The 19136-nt window shown below is 35.7% G+C and overlaps 1 protein-coding gene across 1 annotated transcript; it reads left to right on the top strand.

Annotated features, from left to right (window-relative positions):
- The first annotated feature begins 3261 nt into the window (after positions 1 to 3261).
- Positions 3262 to 18764, top strand: LOC138317500 (uncharacterized). The gene is made up of 10 exons (XM_069259223.1): positions 3262 to 3440; positions 4348 to 4542; positions 4772 to 4883; positions 5377 to 6534; positions 6943 to 7383; positions 7708 to 7851; positions 9103 to 9440; positions 13225 to 13405; positions 14012 to 14089; positions 15714 to 18764. The coding sequence occupies exons 2-10, from the start codon at positions 4366 to 4368 to the stop codon at positions 17735 to 17737; spliced, it is 4653 nt and encodes a 1550-aa protein (XP_069115324.1). The 5' UTR covers positions 3262 to 3440; positions 4348 to 4365; the 3' UTR covers positions 17738 to 18764.
- The last annotated feature ends 372 nt before the right edge of the window (positions 18765 to 19136 follow it).

Raw genomic sequence — 19136 nt, 5'->3', positions numbered from 1 at the left:
AGAAATAAGAATTTTTGTTGACGACCGTGACGTCACGAGGACTTTATTAGCATGGGTAGACATGCAATACAGCCGCAGGACCCGACATGAAGTGTATTGCCCTGGACCAGCCAGTATTACACCTGTAGGTATGAAAGAAAAATGTATCTGCAACACAAAGAACACAGACAACAGCATAGGCCTATAGTTAGCCGACAATACTAATGTACAGGCACTCAGAATTTATCCAATACCCGAGATCTAGACTAGACAGCCAATCACGACAAAGGAAACAAAAACACACATGTAGGACAAAGCTCGCGAGAATAAATGTACGACAGAAACACTATCACAGTATATAGAGCCACACAAAGGTCACGAGAATAAATGTACGACAGAAACACTATCAGCAAATTATATAGAGCCACACAAAGGTATCACGAGAATAAGCAGTGTACGACAGAAACACTAACACAGTTATATAGAGCCACACAAAGGTCCACGAAGAAAAAATGTACGAGCAGAAAACACTATCACAGATAATAATAGCCACACAAAGCTCACAGAGAATAAGATGTACGACAGAAACACTATCACAGTATATAGAGCCACACAAAGGTCCATAGTACAGGTACACAATACACATACGGAAACCAGCTTAACTTAGTTAGCGTTACCCTGCCATAGCATATACATGTCCCATGAATACATAGAGTAATTTACATCCCATGCTACAGTTTTATAACACGCATAACGAATTTTTTATTACGGTCTTAAATGGTCATGTAAAAAAATATAACATTAGTTGTTACCATCCAAAGTCAGGATCATTTGCGTCCATTTTTTGTAGTAAAAACATAGGTAACACAAGTCACGTGCTTATACCTCATTTATTCCATTGGCTGAATTATGGGTTAATTGTGATCACGTGATTGTGTGTTTACTTCCAAATATAGTGATAGTTTGCTTGCCATTTCGTCGGAAAAATTGATTTATTTGATAATATTTAGATTCTTAAATATATCATTAATATTGCATGCATACATTTTGACTTTCACATGTGTACTGTTTTACTATAAATAATGGTCTGAAATGAGTTATAAAACCTGCCATTTCAACTTTTTTATTTAGAAATCCTATAATGCGAATTGACCAATTCAATCGGTCTAACTGTATAATCCTAGGATCAGCGAAGATCGGCTACTCCCCGGCTAAATTCGTAGAATTCTGGAATTTAATATTCACCTACTTTTGGTTTCAGAATAGATAATAATAACACAGAGAAAAAAAGACCTCCGTCAAAAGGACAAATTATAAAATAAGAGGTCAAAGAAAATCACTATAATTGGAATTTAAAACACAATCACGTGATCACTACTTACCCATAACACAAAGTCATATTTGGGTCAATGGCATGAATGAGGTATAAACGCGCGTGACTTGTTTTGACTACGTTTTTACTACAAAATATGGGAAAAGCGCCTCACAAGGATCGTGTTTACATTATCTAAAATTGGGAAACATATTGAAATTTCATAATTATAAATATGTTTGCATTCTACATTATTTTTCCCGTCGTGAATTGTTTTGTTATGTAACATGAATGTGTTGGTGATTCATTTTTGAAATTGGACTGTCTGATCGACTCATCCCTGCGTAAAAACAACCCATGGCCAGACCTATCTTCGGAGGTGTTAATATGAGCATTTGGCTTGTCAGAATGCAGAGAGGATCGGAGAACAAAACCAAACCCTTTTAAATAAACGATATAACTTTTTAAGAAGCACAAATACACGATACAACCGTGAAAAATCTTCGAATATGGTAGGCCCCACCCCCCCCCCCTAAGCGACAATCCTACCAAAACCAAAAACTGTAAATATGACCAGCCCCCATTTCCCATATCTGAAATGACTAAGCAGGGGCGTAGGTAGTCCGCCTAAACCTGCCATAATTATTAGGCTTTTATTTTTTATTTTTTTTTTTGCCTAATATATAGACATATACATGTCTTTTTAGGCAGGTTGACGCCCCCAAACAAGTGCTTTTTTGCCCCCCCCCATTTTCGCCGACTGAAATGTTCTAAAAATGCATATTTGTTTGAAAGAAAAATGGGTCCTCCTGCACATTTTTCGTTCTTCATTCTAAAAAATTTTCCGCTGCGCGGCGCATTTCCTAAAACGTACAAAAATTGAGAAAACCCTCCACGGATCGTGGTTTCATTTCTTAAATTGGGAAACATATTGAATTTCATAAGTATAATATGTTTGCATCTACATCGTAAAACTCATTTTTCGCCGTCGAAGTGTTTGTTATGTAACAGGAACGTGTTGGGTTCAGTTTGAATTGACGTCTGATCGACTCATCCCTGCGTATAAACAACCCATGGCCAGACCTAGCTTCGGTGGGTGTTATATAGCTTTTGCTTGTCTGTATGCTGAGAGGAAGAACAAAACCAAACCCTTTTAACAATTAACTTTTTAGTACAAATACAACGATACAACGTGAAATATCTTCAATATGTAGGCCTAGCCGACAATCCTACCGTACAAATACTGTATTATGACCAGCCCCCATTCCCATATCTAAATGCTTAGAAATGCTAAACTACCAACATAAAGATGGCAGCACGCGTACGCAGGCACTCAATCCGTCAGACTGTCAAGTATACAATCCCTACCATGATTTTATCCAATACCCGAAACTCAGACACACATGTATACATGTACTATTCTAATATACTAAAATCTAAAAATGTTCCATCGCCGATAAAGCATAAACGATACTCATCATTTAAACAATAATAGGCGTTTAATCGCGAATACATATGTTTAATTAGCACAAAAAATATAACATGATTATTTAGCTTTTGGTGCATGCGCATAAGTAGATCATTCCATATATAGGACATAGTGCCAGGTAATTGTTTCGAGATGCAATAAGCTATTTCTAATATCTTAATCTTAAAAAAAAATTGAAGCTCAATCTTTTCAATGGTGGTAATGGTATAAAGTAAGTAACTTTGGTAACTGAAGAAAAATACTAAATCGTCTGCTAATGTTTTTGATAGAGAAAAAATACCATTTGTCAGTGGTGGAGCATTTATATCCGAAATCCCGTCCTTGTTGTAAAAATTTCAACTTTTATTTCCAATCAAAAATATTTCACTCACATAATAATAAAATTAATAAATTAATTAATATGATTTCGAATCCAAACGCGCAAGACCTTGAGTAAATGGTTTTGAAACGACCCCCAGAGTGAACAGTAAGTTAGAGTTGTGTCCCTTGAGTAGGTTTTCCAACGAGGAACAAGTGCCATAAACAAAACATAACGCAGTAGCCTTTTAGTGAAAGCTTCTCAAAACCAACTTCATGAAGATATACTAACCGGACGAGGACCATGCATGATTACGACGATTTATCGTCGTCTGCACAACCTATTGACATGCATCATCGATTGTAAGTAATTGTAAAAATATTATTAATGAGCGCCTACACTTTACTGCATTTTAGCCATTGCCTTACACGATAGAAGTTATTGAAATGCATCGGTTAGCAATTAATTGTTTAACACGTTAACATCATATCAAAATTTTCATTTCTATTCCAAGCAAATGGCTTTTTGTGTCACCTTCATTTGATTAAAAATGCTAAATCATAAGCTAAGGAAGATTGTACATTCCTACTTTCGGTTTCACTTTGGTAAATTTCCATTTTACAAAATCTACCTGTGTACTCAAAATTGGTGATTCATTTTAGGCGAATATGTAAATAATTTAACAAAGAATATTTCACTTAAGTGTACAGACAGAAGTGGTCGTATTTAATTCCGTATACATATATAAAATTGCTCCATTACAAACTGGGGTTACTGTGTTAGTCCATGGCCACCAGATCTTCCTTCCTGGACGCCATTCGACGGTATGGGCATCAATGTGTTTTGTGTTAGTTCCACTGTATACATTTTGTGGATGGTCTACTATAATTCATTGTGTTATATAGACTCCATGGTACACTCTTTATATAATGTATGCTTGTACATGAACATGTACGTACATACAAATACCCTGTACAGCTGTATATTCAGTGTATGTGCATGTACAATATAGATGTACACTTGTAAGTGTGCATGTAAAATGGTATTTTAGGTACATTGTTAATTATCAAACTTAATTAGCTACATTTCTTTGTATCAAAGCAATAATGGAAAGGATGATTTTAAAACTGATGTTGTTATATCTTTTATATCATTCAACATACGAAAAAAAAGGATTAAACATTTGTAATTATACATGAATTATCTTGCTTTATAGAAACAAAACAATGTAACACACGTGGATAAATGTTCTCTTATTCTAACCCACAGTTATAATTTGTTGTGAACATGGCATGCTCTCCAGTCCTACAAGGGCCACACATGCCTCTAGCTGGAGATCTACAGATGGACACTCACTTTACTGACACACCAGACTATAGTTCTCTATGTCAAAATGTTTGTGAGATTTGTGGTACTGAGCTCCTCGGGAAGGAAGATCGTCGTTCCTGTCATGTTTGTAGTAAGGTAAAGTTGTAGACCAATGGGTGGTATAATTATCTAGATAAATATCAAAACCAAAATACAGGTTTGTACAAATTCAATTTGCGACTTTTAATCTAAGTTTGTTTTGAAACGAAAATATTGAAATCTCACGAAAGCAAGATACATGGAAAGTAACAAGTACAAATAAAAACCAATGTCATTAATGGTAAATATTTAATCATAATTGATAGAAATAAGTCTTGTTTTGCAGGTGTTGTGTGTTTGCTGTTCAGAGATGCAGAAAAAATTACTTTTTATGGGAAATTACACAAAAAATTCCAAGGGAGCCAATTGCCGGCTTTGTGACCTTTTACAGAATCTAAGTAAGTATATACATGTATATATATACATTGTATATATAAACCAAGAAAAAAGTATGCGTCCATGTAGAATTGAATATATAAAAAAAAAAGTCAACGATTTCCTCTTGTACATTCACCATTTCAAGATGGCTCTTCAGGAATATGTTTATTTTTCAAATAACAAACAAGTATATATAAATCAGGGGAGATAACTGGTATTTCCTAGTATACTGTAAGCTTATTTTTGGGAAGGATGAGTATCTGCTTCTCTTCATTTGATATGATGATAAAGGAGTAACTAAGGGATCACTTGTATTCTGAAATATGAAGTAAGCAGATATTGTAGAAAGGGAAAATAACTGCTTCTCTTTGTTATTGATCTTCATTATATACCAGATTAATTATGTAGTAACATTATAGACTCTTTAGTATTAGCCTCTTACCTAAATTATTTTTCAAATAACAATAGAAACATATTTAGCATGTAATGATTGCACTTTGTTTGCATTTTCAGACAGTGGAGAAAATACAAGTCCTGCGAGTGCTGATGGTTCAGTTCCTTATCAAACTCTTGACTTCAGAGAGTCTACACAGAGAGAACATAGGTCTACAGCACTGCCCCCTGTGGAGGATAAAACGATTATCCCAGAAAGGGTAGATAACCCTATACCCAACTGTGATGCTAATTCATTAAATACAGTTACAGACTCTACAGAAACATTAACAAGGCAAGAAGGTGTTAGGGATAGTGTACAAGGGTCAAGTCAGAATGAAGGTCAAAATAATGGTCAACATGCAGGGACTCAAGGTGAAACATTATTCAACAAAGGTCAAGGTCACAAGCCGGAAATAAAGAAAGGCGAAGGTCATTGGGATACTGTGTTTAATGATGTCAAACAGCATAATTCTCTAATAGAAGTTGAAAGTGATCAGGAAGAAGGTCAAGTTCAGAAAGACAAAAGGACAATTACAAAAGATCAAGGTCACCATTTTACTGGGGAAGTAAGAACCACTGAAAGTAATGAGGACAAGCTTGATGTGATTATCAAAGGTCAAGGTTTCATAGCAGGGTCGCTCGGAAAAGTTCAGGGTGCAGACCAGCAAAGTGTTTCAGGAAAGACAGCTACCAAAACTAAAGGTGAAAATTCAAAGGTATCACTAGATAGAGAGACAGATGGAATATCTTCTGTAAAAGGACTGAGCCCACAGGTATTAAACCGTGGAGAAATGGAGCACAACAATCGAGAACGTGAGAGTAAAACAATGGTGTTAGCTGCAACTCAAGACATTATACATAAACAGGATGATGGTTCAGAGACAAAAGACATAAACTATAATTCTGATGATAACTCCTGGGAAGAAGAAACTACTGCAGGTGACAAACATGAAGCAAGCATTGCTGACAAATTCCATAACAAAAATTCTGAATATGGTGGAAGAACAAGCACATTCAACGATCCAAAGTATAAAACATTTGGAAAGGAGCAATCACAGCAAAGACAACAAATCAAAGAGAATTCAGAATTTGAGAAATTAGGACCTTCAGGAATTTTGTCTGTATTACCATCAGAAAGCAAAACTCAAAACAAAGGACTGATGAATTTCGCCGATTATGAAGATGAATTTGACGATGGTCTTGAAGAAGTGGAGTATGATAATCTAAGACTGAATGGTAAGTAGCCAATCCATTTGGATAGAAAGATTGTGTAGAGTAAAGCAATGAGTCATATTCAATTGATTGAGACAAAAAATAATAATAAAAAATAGACAATTCTGCTAAATTACGTTTTGGAATTTTCTTTAATGTGCATTCGCATAGTGGGACTCATTCACGTACCACCTGATACCCGATAACGTTTGTACGGGACTATTGTTTCTATTGGTGATGGAATGATGTCAAATGATGCTATGGAAGATTACAAAGAGTTACGTTCCATCAGCACTTGAGATGCTAGTCCCGCACAAAAGTTATCTGGTATCACGTGGTACGAGAATTAGTCCCATTTGCTCATTTGATTAAGTGGAGGAATGTCAATTCACTTTAATTGATCTAATTTTTGTCGTAATTAATATGTTTTAGAAAACAACGATCAAGCTGGACTTATGGTAGACACACTTTTAGGCAGTATGTTTGCACTTGGACAGCCTCATTCTAGTCGGAAGGCTCGACAGCCAGGACTAAAGATGGCGATCATGACGATGACTAAACCGGGTAAGATAAGCAAAGGACAGGACGAGTTTGGACGCGACACCTATACCCAAAGGTTACAGTACAGAAATATCATGATTGTGGCCGACAGTGGGGCTGGCATACAGGATGCTGCATTGGCTCAGAAGGATATCTCTCGTTACAGCAGGGATGTGGATGATTCTAACGTCCAACTACTCGGACTCTCAAACCAGGGTATTAGCAGAGGTAACTTTGACGGGTCAGATGGATTTCTGACAGAACTTCCGGACGAGTACAGACCCAATTCAGAGAGCATCACAACACAACAAAGTGGATCGGACAGCTTCCCCGGTAAGGCAAAGTTATTATATCAGATCATGTCTTTCATCACATATATACAGTAGATTTATTATAATTTTGATTTTAGCTTATGTGTGTTTGCTTTTTACTAACTTATGTTTTTAAGCTTGAACACAACTGCTGGTACAAAAAGAATGGATAATGTAATGATCTTTAAGTGTCTTTCAAATTGTGTTTTGGTCCATAGTTTTTTTTTATTAAAGTTAAATAATTACAAAACTACAAAATGTTACTCATAGATATTATACTCAGCATGTATTCATTTCAATACTCAGGAGTTTCAGAATTTTTTCCAACTGTTTTATTTTTCTATAGGTAACAGTGTTGTTCCTCTCGATGGAGAAAGAACTATTGACTCAACAGGTGCTAGTTCTAAAGGAGGAAAGGGATCAAGCTCTGTTGTTTCACCAAGGCGTCGCAATAATCGCACAAGACAAGCTTTTGCTCATGCTTGCTCAGGTAAGTTTCAGAACATCATTAAAAAGTTAAGTAGTTTGTTAAATTACCTATTGACTTCCAAGATATTCTGCTACAGTAAAATTGACATGTACAGTAAATCAGCTTATTTTCAAGGTGACTTTATTTGGCAATTTAGATCTAAGGTTCTACTTTACCTATATTTGAAAGGTTTTCACAGTATTTCATTTTTGCATTTTTTTATAGCCCCCCAAAATATTAAAGGGCCACTACCTTTCCGAAACGGCTTTTAATTGTTAAAATGGGAATGTAAAACGAGATCGATTATTTTGTAGAGTCGCAAAAGTTATTAAATTACCGTCAATACTACACTTATCATCATCTTCTGAACAATTTAATTAAAGTAAATAGAATGTTAATTTTTTTAACGCGGGTCGTCTTATGATTCCCGCCGTTGACCTAAAAACCGCGCGGTAGTTGACTGTCACTGCGCCAGACGACAAATCAGTGACATTAATCTCCACAGTTATCATATATTACGCAGGAAATCTTGCATATGTTTGGTGTTGTTACCTCATCTAAGGCCATCGATATGTATTTTCTTATGATATTAATGTTTTTAAGAAATCTTTATTTTTTTTCTCCGGAAAGGTAGTGGGCCTTTAAAGATTTAATTACACATGAAAATAAGTCGATTTACAGTATGTTAAACATTACGTCTGGTTACCCAAAAGTTTCACATTCAGGAAAATGTCAGTTTAGACTAAGTCAATCACAGATGAAATTACAAAAATTAGTCTTTTTGATTGGCTAAGCAAAAACTTAAAGGCCCTCTACCTTTCCGAAACGGCTTATGTTTTTTAAAATGGGAATTTAAAACAAGATCGATAATTTCGTAGAGTTGTTAAAGATATTATAAATTTACTGTTAATACAACACTCATCACCATCTTTTGAAAAATTTCATTAAGATAAATAAAATGTTTATTTTCATAATGCTGATCTTATGTTTGCTGCCGTCGTCATTGAATATTGCTGTGCCAGACGGCAAAAGAGCAAATTTCCACAGTTATCATATATTAGGCAGGAAATCTTGCATATGTTTGGTGTTATTACCTCATCTTAGGCCATCAATATATATTTTCTTATGTTATCAATGCTTTTAAGAAACCTCTATATTTTGCTTCACAAAGGTAGTGGGCCTTTAAGTCTAAGACTGTTTCATGGTTCTGAGGCCTGTTTTGTCTATGTTTTTTATTTACCTCTGACTAAAGGTTAAGTCTGTTATATACAGGGTGTGGTAGGCGAGATTGTGAGGGAAATTTCATGAAGCTTCTCCGAGAAATGATTGTCACAGCTGGTGGTGCCGGATTTGAAATTCGTAATGTGATACCTGATGGGAACTGTATGTTTGCTGCCATTGTTGATCAGCTTGAACTGAAGAAGGATTTCACATTTAGTCCAAAATCCCTGCGATTTGAGTGCCTTAACTACCTACGTGAAAATCCTGAAAGTGACGATGGGACTCCCTATGCACTGTTTTTAGATAATGAAACATGGGAAGCGTACCTTACACGAATGAGTCAAGATGGAGAGTGGGGTGATCACATGATGTTACAGGCTATATCTCAGGTAAATGTTACAGGCTATATCACAGGTAAATGTCACTAGCTATATAACAGGTAAATGTTACAGGCTATATCACAGGTAAATGTCACTAGCTATATAACTGGTAAATGTTACAGGCTATATCACAGGTAAATGTTACAGGCTATATCACAGGTAAATATTACAGGTTATATGTCACAGGTAAATGTTACAGGCTATATCACAGATAAATATTTCAGGTTATATCACAGGTAAATGTCGCTAGCTATATAACAGGTAAATGTCACTAGCTATATCACAGGTAAATGTCACTAGCTATATAACAGGTAAATGTTACAGGCTATATCACAGGTAAATGTTACAGGTTATATCACAGGTAAATGTTACAGGTTATATCACATCCGGATATACAGTACTTAATGCGTCTAACATTCCCTCAAACGCGTTTTAGATTCGTTTGCGTTTCTTTCGTTTAGTTTCGTTTGCGTTTTGTTTCGTCGAGCGTTTTTCGTTTGCGTTTCGCGTTTTCGTTCGTTTGCATTTTGATTCGATTTCGTTTGCGTTTTGATTCGTTTTGGCTTTCGTTCGTTTTCGTTTGCGTGCGTTTGCGTTCCAATTCGTTTACCGGATGTTATTCATTGATATTTGATTAAGAATGGTTGACTGCGCATGTGTTGGCTAAACTAAAAGTGGAGTCAAATGATGGTGTAGGCCGATAAATTTACGTGTTCAAAACAATGTAGCAAACATACACAAATATTTTTTTAATCCTTTTGTATCTAGACATTAATAACATTTAGTACGTGTAACGTACACACAGTGTTTAATAGTAAGGATCATTTGTATACCTTTCTGCAAGGACTTGTATAGCACTAGCTATACACGTGTATGTGCTACAGGGGGACAGGTACAATGTACACTTGTAACACCCGCGGGGCTCGATAAAGTGGACTGAAGGATTACAGACAGGTGTGAACTCACACCACAGGACGCCGTACGCGTACTGCTGATCATAACTCATGTCATCACTGTAGTCCGCTAAACCTGCCTATATTATTAGGCTTTTTTAAATTTTTTTTTTGCCTAATATATATAAGGCAAAAAAAAAAAAATAATAAAAAAAACCCTAATAATATAGGCAGGTTTAGCGGACTAGTCATCACTGGTGCATGCATTATGAAAAAAAATATATCCGACTCATCACTGTTAGCATTGAATCACGTTATTTTCTAGTGATACACACTATTCTAATAATAAAATAACACAATTAATAATATCTCAACCATCGCTTAATACAGTATTTAAAACGAATACTTTTTTTTACATATTTTATGTAAAATTAAACGTACCGAAGTCAATAGATATCAAATCATAATTGACATATATATATATATATATATATACATAATCGTCCAACACGAACTGACAGTTGATACATTCAACTGCATCTCTGTATTTACACGTATTCGTCATTGATATAATTGATCATGTATTTTATTGATATGCTGATGTAAGAAAACACATGAGGACTAAATTAAAATCACCATAGACCTGGTTTTCTGTAATGACTAGAATAACACAGCATTGTTGTTTTCGTTGTATGCTTTGGTACATGTACAGGGTCACGTATTATACATCGTAGCCTAAATAAACATGTGAGGGGCCGTGCGCGTCTGAGGCTATCAGTGAGCCATTGTTCATGGGTGACTGCACTTGACCAGGTGTGATACAAGTTGACACAAAATCAAAATATGCCGCTGTCAAATAACAAATGGTATAAATGACAGCAGGTAAATCGAGAGGGGGAGTGGGGATGGGGAGGGGTAGGGTGTTGTGTTGTCCGTGAATTATAAAGCAAATATATATAAGACCTCCCAATGGGTCGGATAAATGCTACAGGTGAGTGTCCACATTGATATCTATATAACAGGTCCGGGGACCTCCTCTGGAGTCATATGTAATACATAACTACGTACCTAACCGCTAGACCTAGTGTTTATACTTGCAGTAGTCAAACGTACAAATGTACATGTACACAATACCTACATGTACACTACAATAAGAAATTCTTCTGAAGTGTTTTCTTTTCTGAAACTGATAATTTCTATAAAACAATATGTGTGACGAATTCAGAGCAGACTTATAGATACTAGCATTGATTGAAGACTATTTGTACACATGCATGTTTTATCATTATTTTTAAAATCTCGCTTTATAAGTTAAAAATGTATTGATGCTTGGATATATATGCGTAATCACATACTTATTGGTAATATATTTATAACAATTGCATATTTTCTAACACACGATATATTTTTCATAATGATAAATCGTACTAAATCAAAATTGCGAACGTAAAATAGACATCGCTTTCAGAATCCGGATCACTAAGCTACCGTAGTCCTGATCGACATTTATGATTGCATTCTGGTCTTCCGGTCACGCTTTCACTTCGTTTACGTTTTTCGTTTTTCGTTTGCGTTTTTCGTTTTGCGTTTAGCGCTTGACGAAACGCGTTTTTCGTTTTACGCTCTTCGTTTTTCGTTTGCGTTTTTCGTTTTTCGTTTGCGTTTTCGTTCGTTTTCGTTTAACATTTCGTTTGCGTTTTGCGTTTCGCGCTCGTTTCGAGGGAATGTTAGACGCATTAAGTACTGTTACAGGTTATATCACAGGTAAATGTTACAAGTTATATCACAGGTAAATGTCACTACCTATATAACAGGTAAATATTTCAGGTTATATCACAGGTAAATGTTTCTGAGCTAAGATAACACAGGTAAATGTTACAGGCTATATCACAGGTAAATATTACTAAGCTAAGATAACACAGGTAAATGTAACAGGCTATATAATAGGTAAATGTTACAAGCTATTACACAGGTAAATGTTACGGGCTATATCACAGGTAAATGTTACAGGTTATATCACAGGTAAATTTTACAGGCTATATCACAGGTAAATGTTACAGGTTATATCACAGGTAAATGTTACAGGTTATATCACAGGTAAATGTCACTAGCTATATCACAGGTAAATGTTACAGGTTATATCACAGGTAAATGTTACAGGCTATATCACAGGTAAATGTTACAGGTTATATCACAGGTAAATGTTACAGGTTATATCACAGGTAAATGTTACAGGTTATATCACAGGTAAATGTCACTAGCTATATCACAGGTAAATGTTACAGGTTATATCACAGGTAAATGTTACAGGCTATATCACAGGTAAATGTTACAGGTTATATCACAGGTAAATGTCACTAGCTATATCACAGGTAAATGTTACAGGTTATATCACAGGTAAATGTTACAGGCTATATGACAGGTAAATGTCACTATCAATATAACAGGTAAGTATCACTAGGCTAAGATATCAAATTAAATGTTATAGGATATATCACAGGTAAATGTTACAGGCTATATCACAGGTAAATGTTATAGGCTATATCACAGGTAAACGTTACAGGCTATATATCACAGGTAAATGTTAAAGACTATATCACAGGTAAATGTTACAGGCTATATCACAGGTAAATGTTAAAGACTATATCACAGGTAAATGTTAAAGACTATATCACAGGTAAATGTTAAAGACTATATCACAGGTAAATGTTAAAGACTATATCACAGGTAAATGTTATATGCTATATCACAGGTAAATGTTAACACATAACAACTAATGAACAGATTATTGAAAACCTCTGATTAAGTATTTCACTTAATTCATCTTTCACAAGCTTTTATTGTTTTCTGTTGTAACACCATGATACCCTGAATCAATTTTAAGGTTGAATTGATTTTAGGTGACAAAGAGACATATTCAAGTGATCCATCATGATGCTCAGCGAGACTGGACAGTTATCGAACATAAACAGAAACCATTGGACCAATCAGACAAGTCGGACAGTCTGTATCTTGGACATGTTGGAGAGTTCCACTATGTGAGCCTCCGTCCATGTGAACTGGCTAAGCAGCTCCATAACAGTAAGTTTGAAATCTGTTTTAAATCTGTTTATATAACACCATACCATTCTCCTGTCTGATACTGGTTCCTTGACATGACATCAGAGATACAGGCAATACATATGTATCTATAGGTCATCTGACCAAAGGTTAAGAAGGCCTATTATCATCAATTTTGACCATCCCGGTGTGTCATCAGCCATGCGCCATTCACCATACGTAAATTATTTGGTTCATATACCTAGTCCTCCTTTTCCCTAATGCAGATCACTACCTTTACAGTGTGAAGTATTATTGGGAGAAGACAATCATATTTTATATAAAGAAGCATGGTTAGACTTCCAAGGACAAAGGGACGGGGCCTAAATCAGGGTTCATTTCTTAATTTTTGCTTCTGTAAAATATTTTGCTATGAAATCCTGTAAGATCATCCTTTGTAAAATAAATTTTGTCATATCACCATAAAGACCAATTGGCCCTTTGTTTTTATTTTGTACATTTTTTACATGCACATTTTTATATTGTAGTTGTGATTACATTTAGTTTTTATTTTGTAGTCATGTTTTCAGTACTTTCAGTACTTTGATTATGTTGTAGTTGTGTTTACATACATGTTTTACATTGTAGAGGACAATGACAGTGATGAGGAAAGCTTTCAATCTTTAGATGTCTTTCCATCTTTACAAAATCTTCCTCATTTTGATGGTAAGCTTTTATGGAATTAAAAATCCAAAATAATCCTGCTTCACCAGAGTGATGCATATTGAGGATTAATCGAGTTCATTAAGTATCGTTGGTTTGAGGTGTTTGATCTGTTAATCGAGTAAGAAACAACGTATTAAGTTATCTGCTCAGTAAAACATGCAAAAAATCACAGCCAAATTATTAAAATCTTTCCCTTGTGTGTGGTGGTCACTCATATTATTTCAAATTTCAAGCGTCTAGAAGAATCTAGGAGCACATAAGCATGAGACTTGTTTATACATCAAGGAAAAAAATTGATTTTAATCGATCATTGATTGGTTAAACAAAACTGATGATCGACCATAAAAAATTCAATTGATTTCAAACACTAGCATTACAAGAAAGAACATAGTCTTAATCTTAAATTTTTTAAAATACATAAAAATTAAAGACTATTATTATGGTAATTCTTATGGCATATGGAAACATGATATTGGACACTTATTTGATATTATATACATACCAGTTTTTCATTAATTTTTGTTTAATGAATTTCAAATTATAAGTAATATTAGTGTTTTATTTCTTTTAAAAGTTATGTGTGCTGTAATTTTCATGCTCACTTATCTCGAAATAATATTTTATTCTAAAAATTACCAACATTTTGAGAATTACAATACTTACCATGCATAGACTATAATTTTACAAGTACAAATAAGAGCTGAAATGATTTTTGGCAGTACTGCAGTGAAATGAATACATATGGTCAAAACATTTAGCCGCTTGGTCTACAATTTCATTTCACATTTTTAGCTCACCTATTCGAAGAATAGGGGGAGCTAATTTTGTCAACCCGGCAACGGTGTCGGCGTCAGCGTTGGCGTCCCATTTCACGTTAAAGTTTTTGAGCAAGTTTCTGTTTCGTCAATTGTTTAAGCTTAAGTCATCATAAATGTTTATGATTTTATTTTCCTAATGTGTATGGATGCTGAATGTGATAATACAACCAATTTGGGGCCCTTTAGAGGTGTTTTGAGTCTGTTAATTTGTCATATTTCCATTCAAAGTTTTTGAGCAAGTTCCTGTTTCGTCAATTGTTTAAGCGTAAGTCATCATAACTGTTTATGATTTTATTTTCCTAATGTGTATGGATGCTGAACGTGATAATACAACCAATTTGGGGCCCTTTAGGGGGTTTTTGAGTCTGTTAATTTGTCATATTTCCATGTTTAAATAGTAAATACTTGAACATCAACTTCTTCTGAATAGGCGAGCTTTGCTGTTCTCCAACAGCTCTTGTTATATTGTTATTAGCAATTGTAAAACGATTTCTATAGAGTATACAACAATAATCTTACACTGCATAAGATCAATGTGATAAATAATGTTTACAAGCCATCATAAATGTTTATCTGTTCATGTGAATGATTTTCACAGCTTAATTTATCAAACCTGGTGGTTTCCAGTAGATTTCTGAAGAAAACTAGTACATTGTATGTCAAAATTTTAGCCCAGTTATGGCACATGATAACTTTAATATTTTGAAATTTCCTAAATAAATCCGAGAAACATGGACTACTTCGTTTATAAGTTCTTCTGAGTAAACAGAAAAGGCCTAATAAAACTTAAATGTTGTTTGTTTCAGATCCTGCCAAACAAGAAATGTTTGACGAGAACTATGTTGATCCCTGGGCTGAGATTCCAGTTGTCCATCTGTCCTACATCCTGAAGAAGTTTGTTCCCATAGCAACCACTATCCAGAGTGCTGACACCATGGTCACAAATGGAGAGATGATGTGTGAGGATGGTCAAATGAGTGCTGTAAGGAGGCAATATGGTTTCACAAGTTCTTCATCAATTGTACTGATAGGGGATGCTGTACAGGGACTCTACGCCCCCTACCTCAATGAAAGGGAGAGAACTGAATATGATAAAGGATCAGAATGGGTGGATGTAACAGCGCTGGTGATGCCAAACAACTGTATTGCCTACCCTAAAGACCATAGAGATGTTGGGGAGATGGATGCATTTATAGAGACAGAAGACACACACCCTGGATATGCCCGACTTTTGGCTCGATACCCAAGCCAGTGGGGGATGCCTTCTTCTGGGGCTGGAGCACTCACATGTTACCTTCCTAATTGCCACGAAAACTTCAAAAAAGGATACAACATGAGCAAAGAGGAGAAAGACTATAGTGCCAGTCAAAACCCTGCTTCGGTTGTGTCATTTTTCAACGAAGTATCCATGGCAATAGTGGCACCATTTTGGCCTGTGGAAGCAGAAGAATGGAAGACAAGACAGCGAAAAGCAAATTGGCCACCACAAAAAATCATTGACAATATTGTATCAGGAGGATACCATTTTGAGTGCATCCCGCACCCGAAGAGCAAAAACCCAGATATTGAATTCCGTGTTTCATTTGGTGTTGCTGAAAAATTGCTTGCACAAGAAGCGTTGAGTCGGGAACAACGTTACATTTTTCTGGTGTTTAAAGCATTATGCAGTCAAGAGTTTACTGAAGATGATCTCATCACCTCAGCTCATCTCAAAAGCATCTTCTTCTATGCATGTGAACAGCTCCCATGTGACATATGGGTGTCCCGACCAGGATCCTGTATATTCTACCTGCTTGAAGCTCTATTTGTCTGTATTCAAAAGGGAAACGTTCCAGACTACTTTTTGCCAGCCAATAACTTGATTGATCATTTCGGCGAAGCACAGCACAAACAAATCCAGCAGAAAATCATGATGCTGAGGAATGAGCCTTTATCACGATTATTAAGAATAGGTCAGAAAAACCACATCTATAATGCTCCACATATACTTTCCGATGTCAATAATGACATTAATGCCTTCCACGAGCACCACAGTGCCAGGAGATCCGTATTGGAGGCTCTAGTACCAATCTCCATCGACATTGCTAAATCTGATATACAATCAGGTGCTTACAAGAAGGCCCTGGAGCAGTTACAAGAGGCGTACGAGGAACGTTTATCCATCAGTACATGTGAGGATGCTCTGCCGTTCACAGCTTTCCTTACACAGGCTACAGATAGATGTACTTTGGACCAGCAGTGGTGGTTTTTCTATACAGTCGACCAGCAGCTACATACCACAATGTGTGCTGATCTCAGTATGACTATGCAACCTGTCGCACTGGAAGAGTTGGTTGGTAAGGATGTGGCCCAGACCTTCGTCGGCACGCTCATTCCTGCTGCTATGGCTTGTAAACTATGTAAGTTCTGTTCAGACATGGCTGTCCACCTGTTCAACACCTATCACACGCAGAAATGTCTGCCATTCCTTCTCTTCAATCTGAACCGCTACCGTGAAAAACGACAAAGACTGGCAATGATGGGCTCTCATGGTCAGCAGCAGTACTACACAGAAAGCAACCGGGCAATGGAGGATGACTTCACAGACGAGAATGCTCACAGAGTGTTTGACCAGTTGTTTATTGTGTACAATCGCCTGAACCAGTTGTGGATATTTCAGGAACTTCTTCCCGAGTATGAAACTGTGTGTGAGATCATTAACACGAGGATTGCTTTCACAAAGCTAATCAAAGCACTAAGGACAATGGGACTCACAGAAAAGACACAGCTCGCCATTGCAAGGCGAGATAGAATTCCAGCCGAAACTGGGAACTGGGACATTGGCTACTGAGGTAACTTGTTGTGCCAGCATACAATAAAATATGGGAAGGGGTTACTGGATGGAAGAGAGGCATAAATGTTTAGAGTATGAAAGGGACTTTGCTTTAGTTGTAGATGTACGAGTATGGTTTTATATTTGCATTTTCAATGCAACTCTACTATGTAACATTACAACTTACCCATTTGGCGTTGTTCAACGCATGAATTGCCATCCGATGGCTAATTTTGACATCATTATCATTGTGACATCACAATTGTCGTTTCAGGATCACGGAAGATGGTTGTTGAAATGGTTATTCTGTCCTTGACGATAATACATTGTTTATTCATTATGGAATCAAATTTAAATATAAACATTGAACTATGTTCAGTTGGCGATTGTTGGAGTATGAATGCCAACTGGACAACAGCAGATTCAACATGAAGTGCTAGCGTTGTCTTATTGACATTCCTACTCATAATTGCCAACTGAATTGCAGTTCAATGTTTAAATGAATTGATATTTTACCATTTAATTCCCAATAAACAACATAAGTAGTTTAGGACTTATGTGGGAATGCTAATTAAGCATTAAACTATCTTCCTATGGAATCTATGGTACATATATGGTATATATATGGTTTTGCACACAATCTGCATAATGCACATTTTGTTGCAATGGTCTCCAATAAAGGGTAACGAGGATTTAAGTTAGCCAGTGGAATACAGTTCTAGTTGTGCTTATGTCTTATCTTATGTCTGCACGCGAATAAACGACCCATTCCCGACCCTACAGTATAATATAATGGAAATGTCAGATACGTTATTGTTGAAGTTGTATCATATTCTACTTACAGATCATACTGTAGAATTTGTGATAATATCAACATTATGAATAATAATAAAAACAATGTATATATTATTTTATGTATCAACGAATGTTAAACATATTAACTGGTGTTATGATTGTATATATTGTTTTATATAACACCGAATATTAAATATGTTAAGTGATTATTTATGCGAAGTCTTCAAAATAAAAATGTTTAAAATGATAATTTGTTGTTTAGAACTATTATTTACTGTATTTAATGTAGCAGACTGGATGTTACGTCAATTTCAATAGAACTGTTGGCGTTATCAGAAACTCCATGATATAATTACTAAAACGTTCCTCAACTTAAAAATAGAGAAGGAACATACAAGTCCCCTTGACAATGCCTCACTTTTGGCCTTGAGCGTTTGCTTTTGTGAGAACATCTTCAATACTCCAGGAGTTACACTCACTCACTGTCGTTATATCAACCCCTGGAGTATATCATAGCAAAACTGAAGGGATTTCATGAAGGAAAATTACCAATCACAGGTCTACATTTGAAGATTTACAGAGAGTAAGGCCAAGCCTCAAAGCCGTACAATTATCGTTATTA

Source organism: Argopecten irradians, chromosome 3 (assembly GCF_041381155.1).
Source record: "Argopecten irradians isolate NY chromosome 3, Ai_NY, whole genome shotgun sequence".
Classification (NCBI taxonomy): Eukaryota; Metazoa; Mollusca; class Bivalvia; order Pectinida; family Pectinidae; genus Argopecten; species Argopecten irradians.
Note: the sequence above shows the minus strand (reverse complement) of the source record. Positions and strands in the feature narration are given on the sequence as shown.

Coding starts and splice junctions, on each gene's coding strand:
- LOC138317500 (XM_069259223.1), top strand. CDS start 4,366: ATGGCATGCTCTCCAGTCCTACAAGGGCCACACATGCCTCTAGCTGGA. Junction 4,884..5,376: donor TGACCTTTTACAGAATCTAA/GTAAGTATATAC, acceptor TTGCATTTTCAG/ACAGTGGAGAAAATACAAGT. Junction 6,535..6,942: donor TGATAATCTAAGACTGAATG/GTAAGTAGCCAA, acceptor AATATGTTTTAG/AAAACAACGATCAAGCTGGA.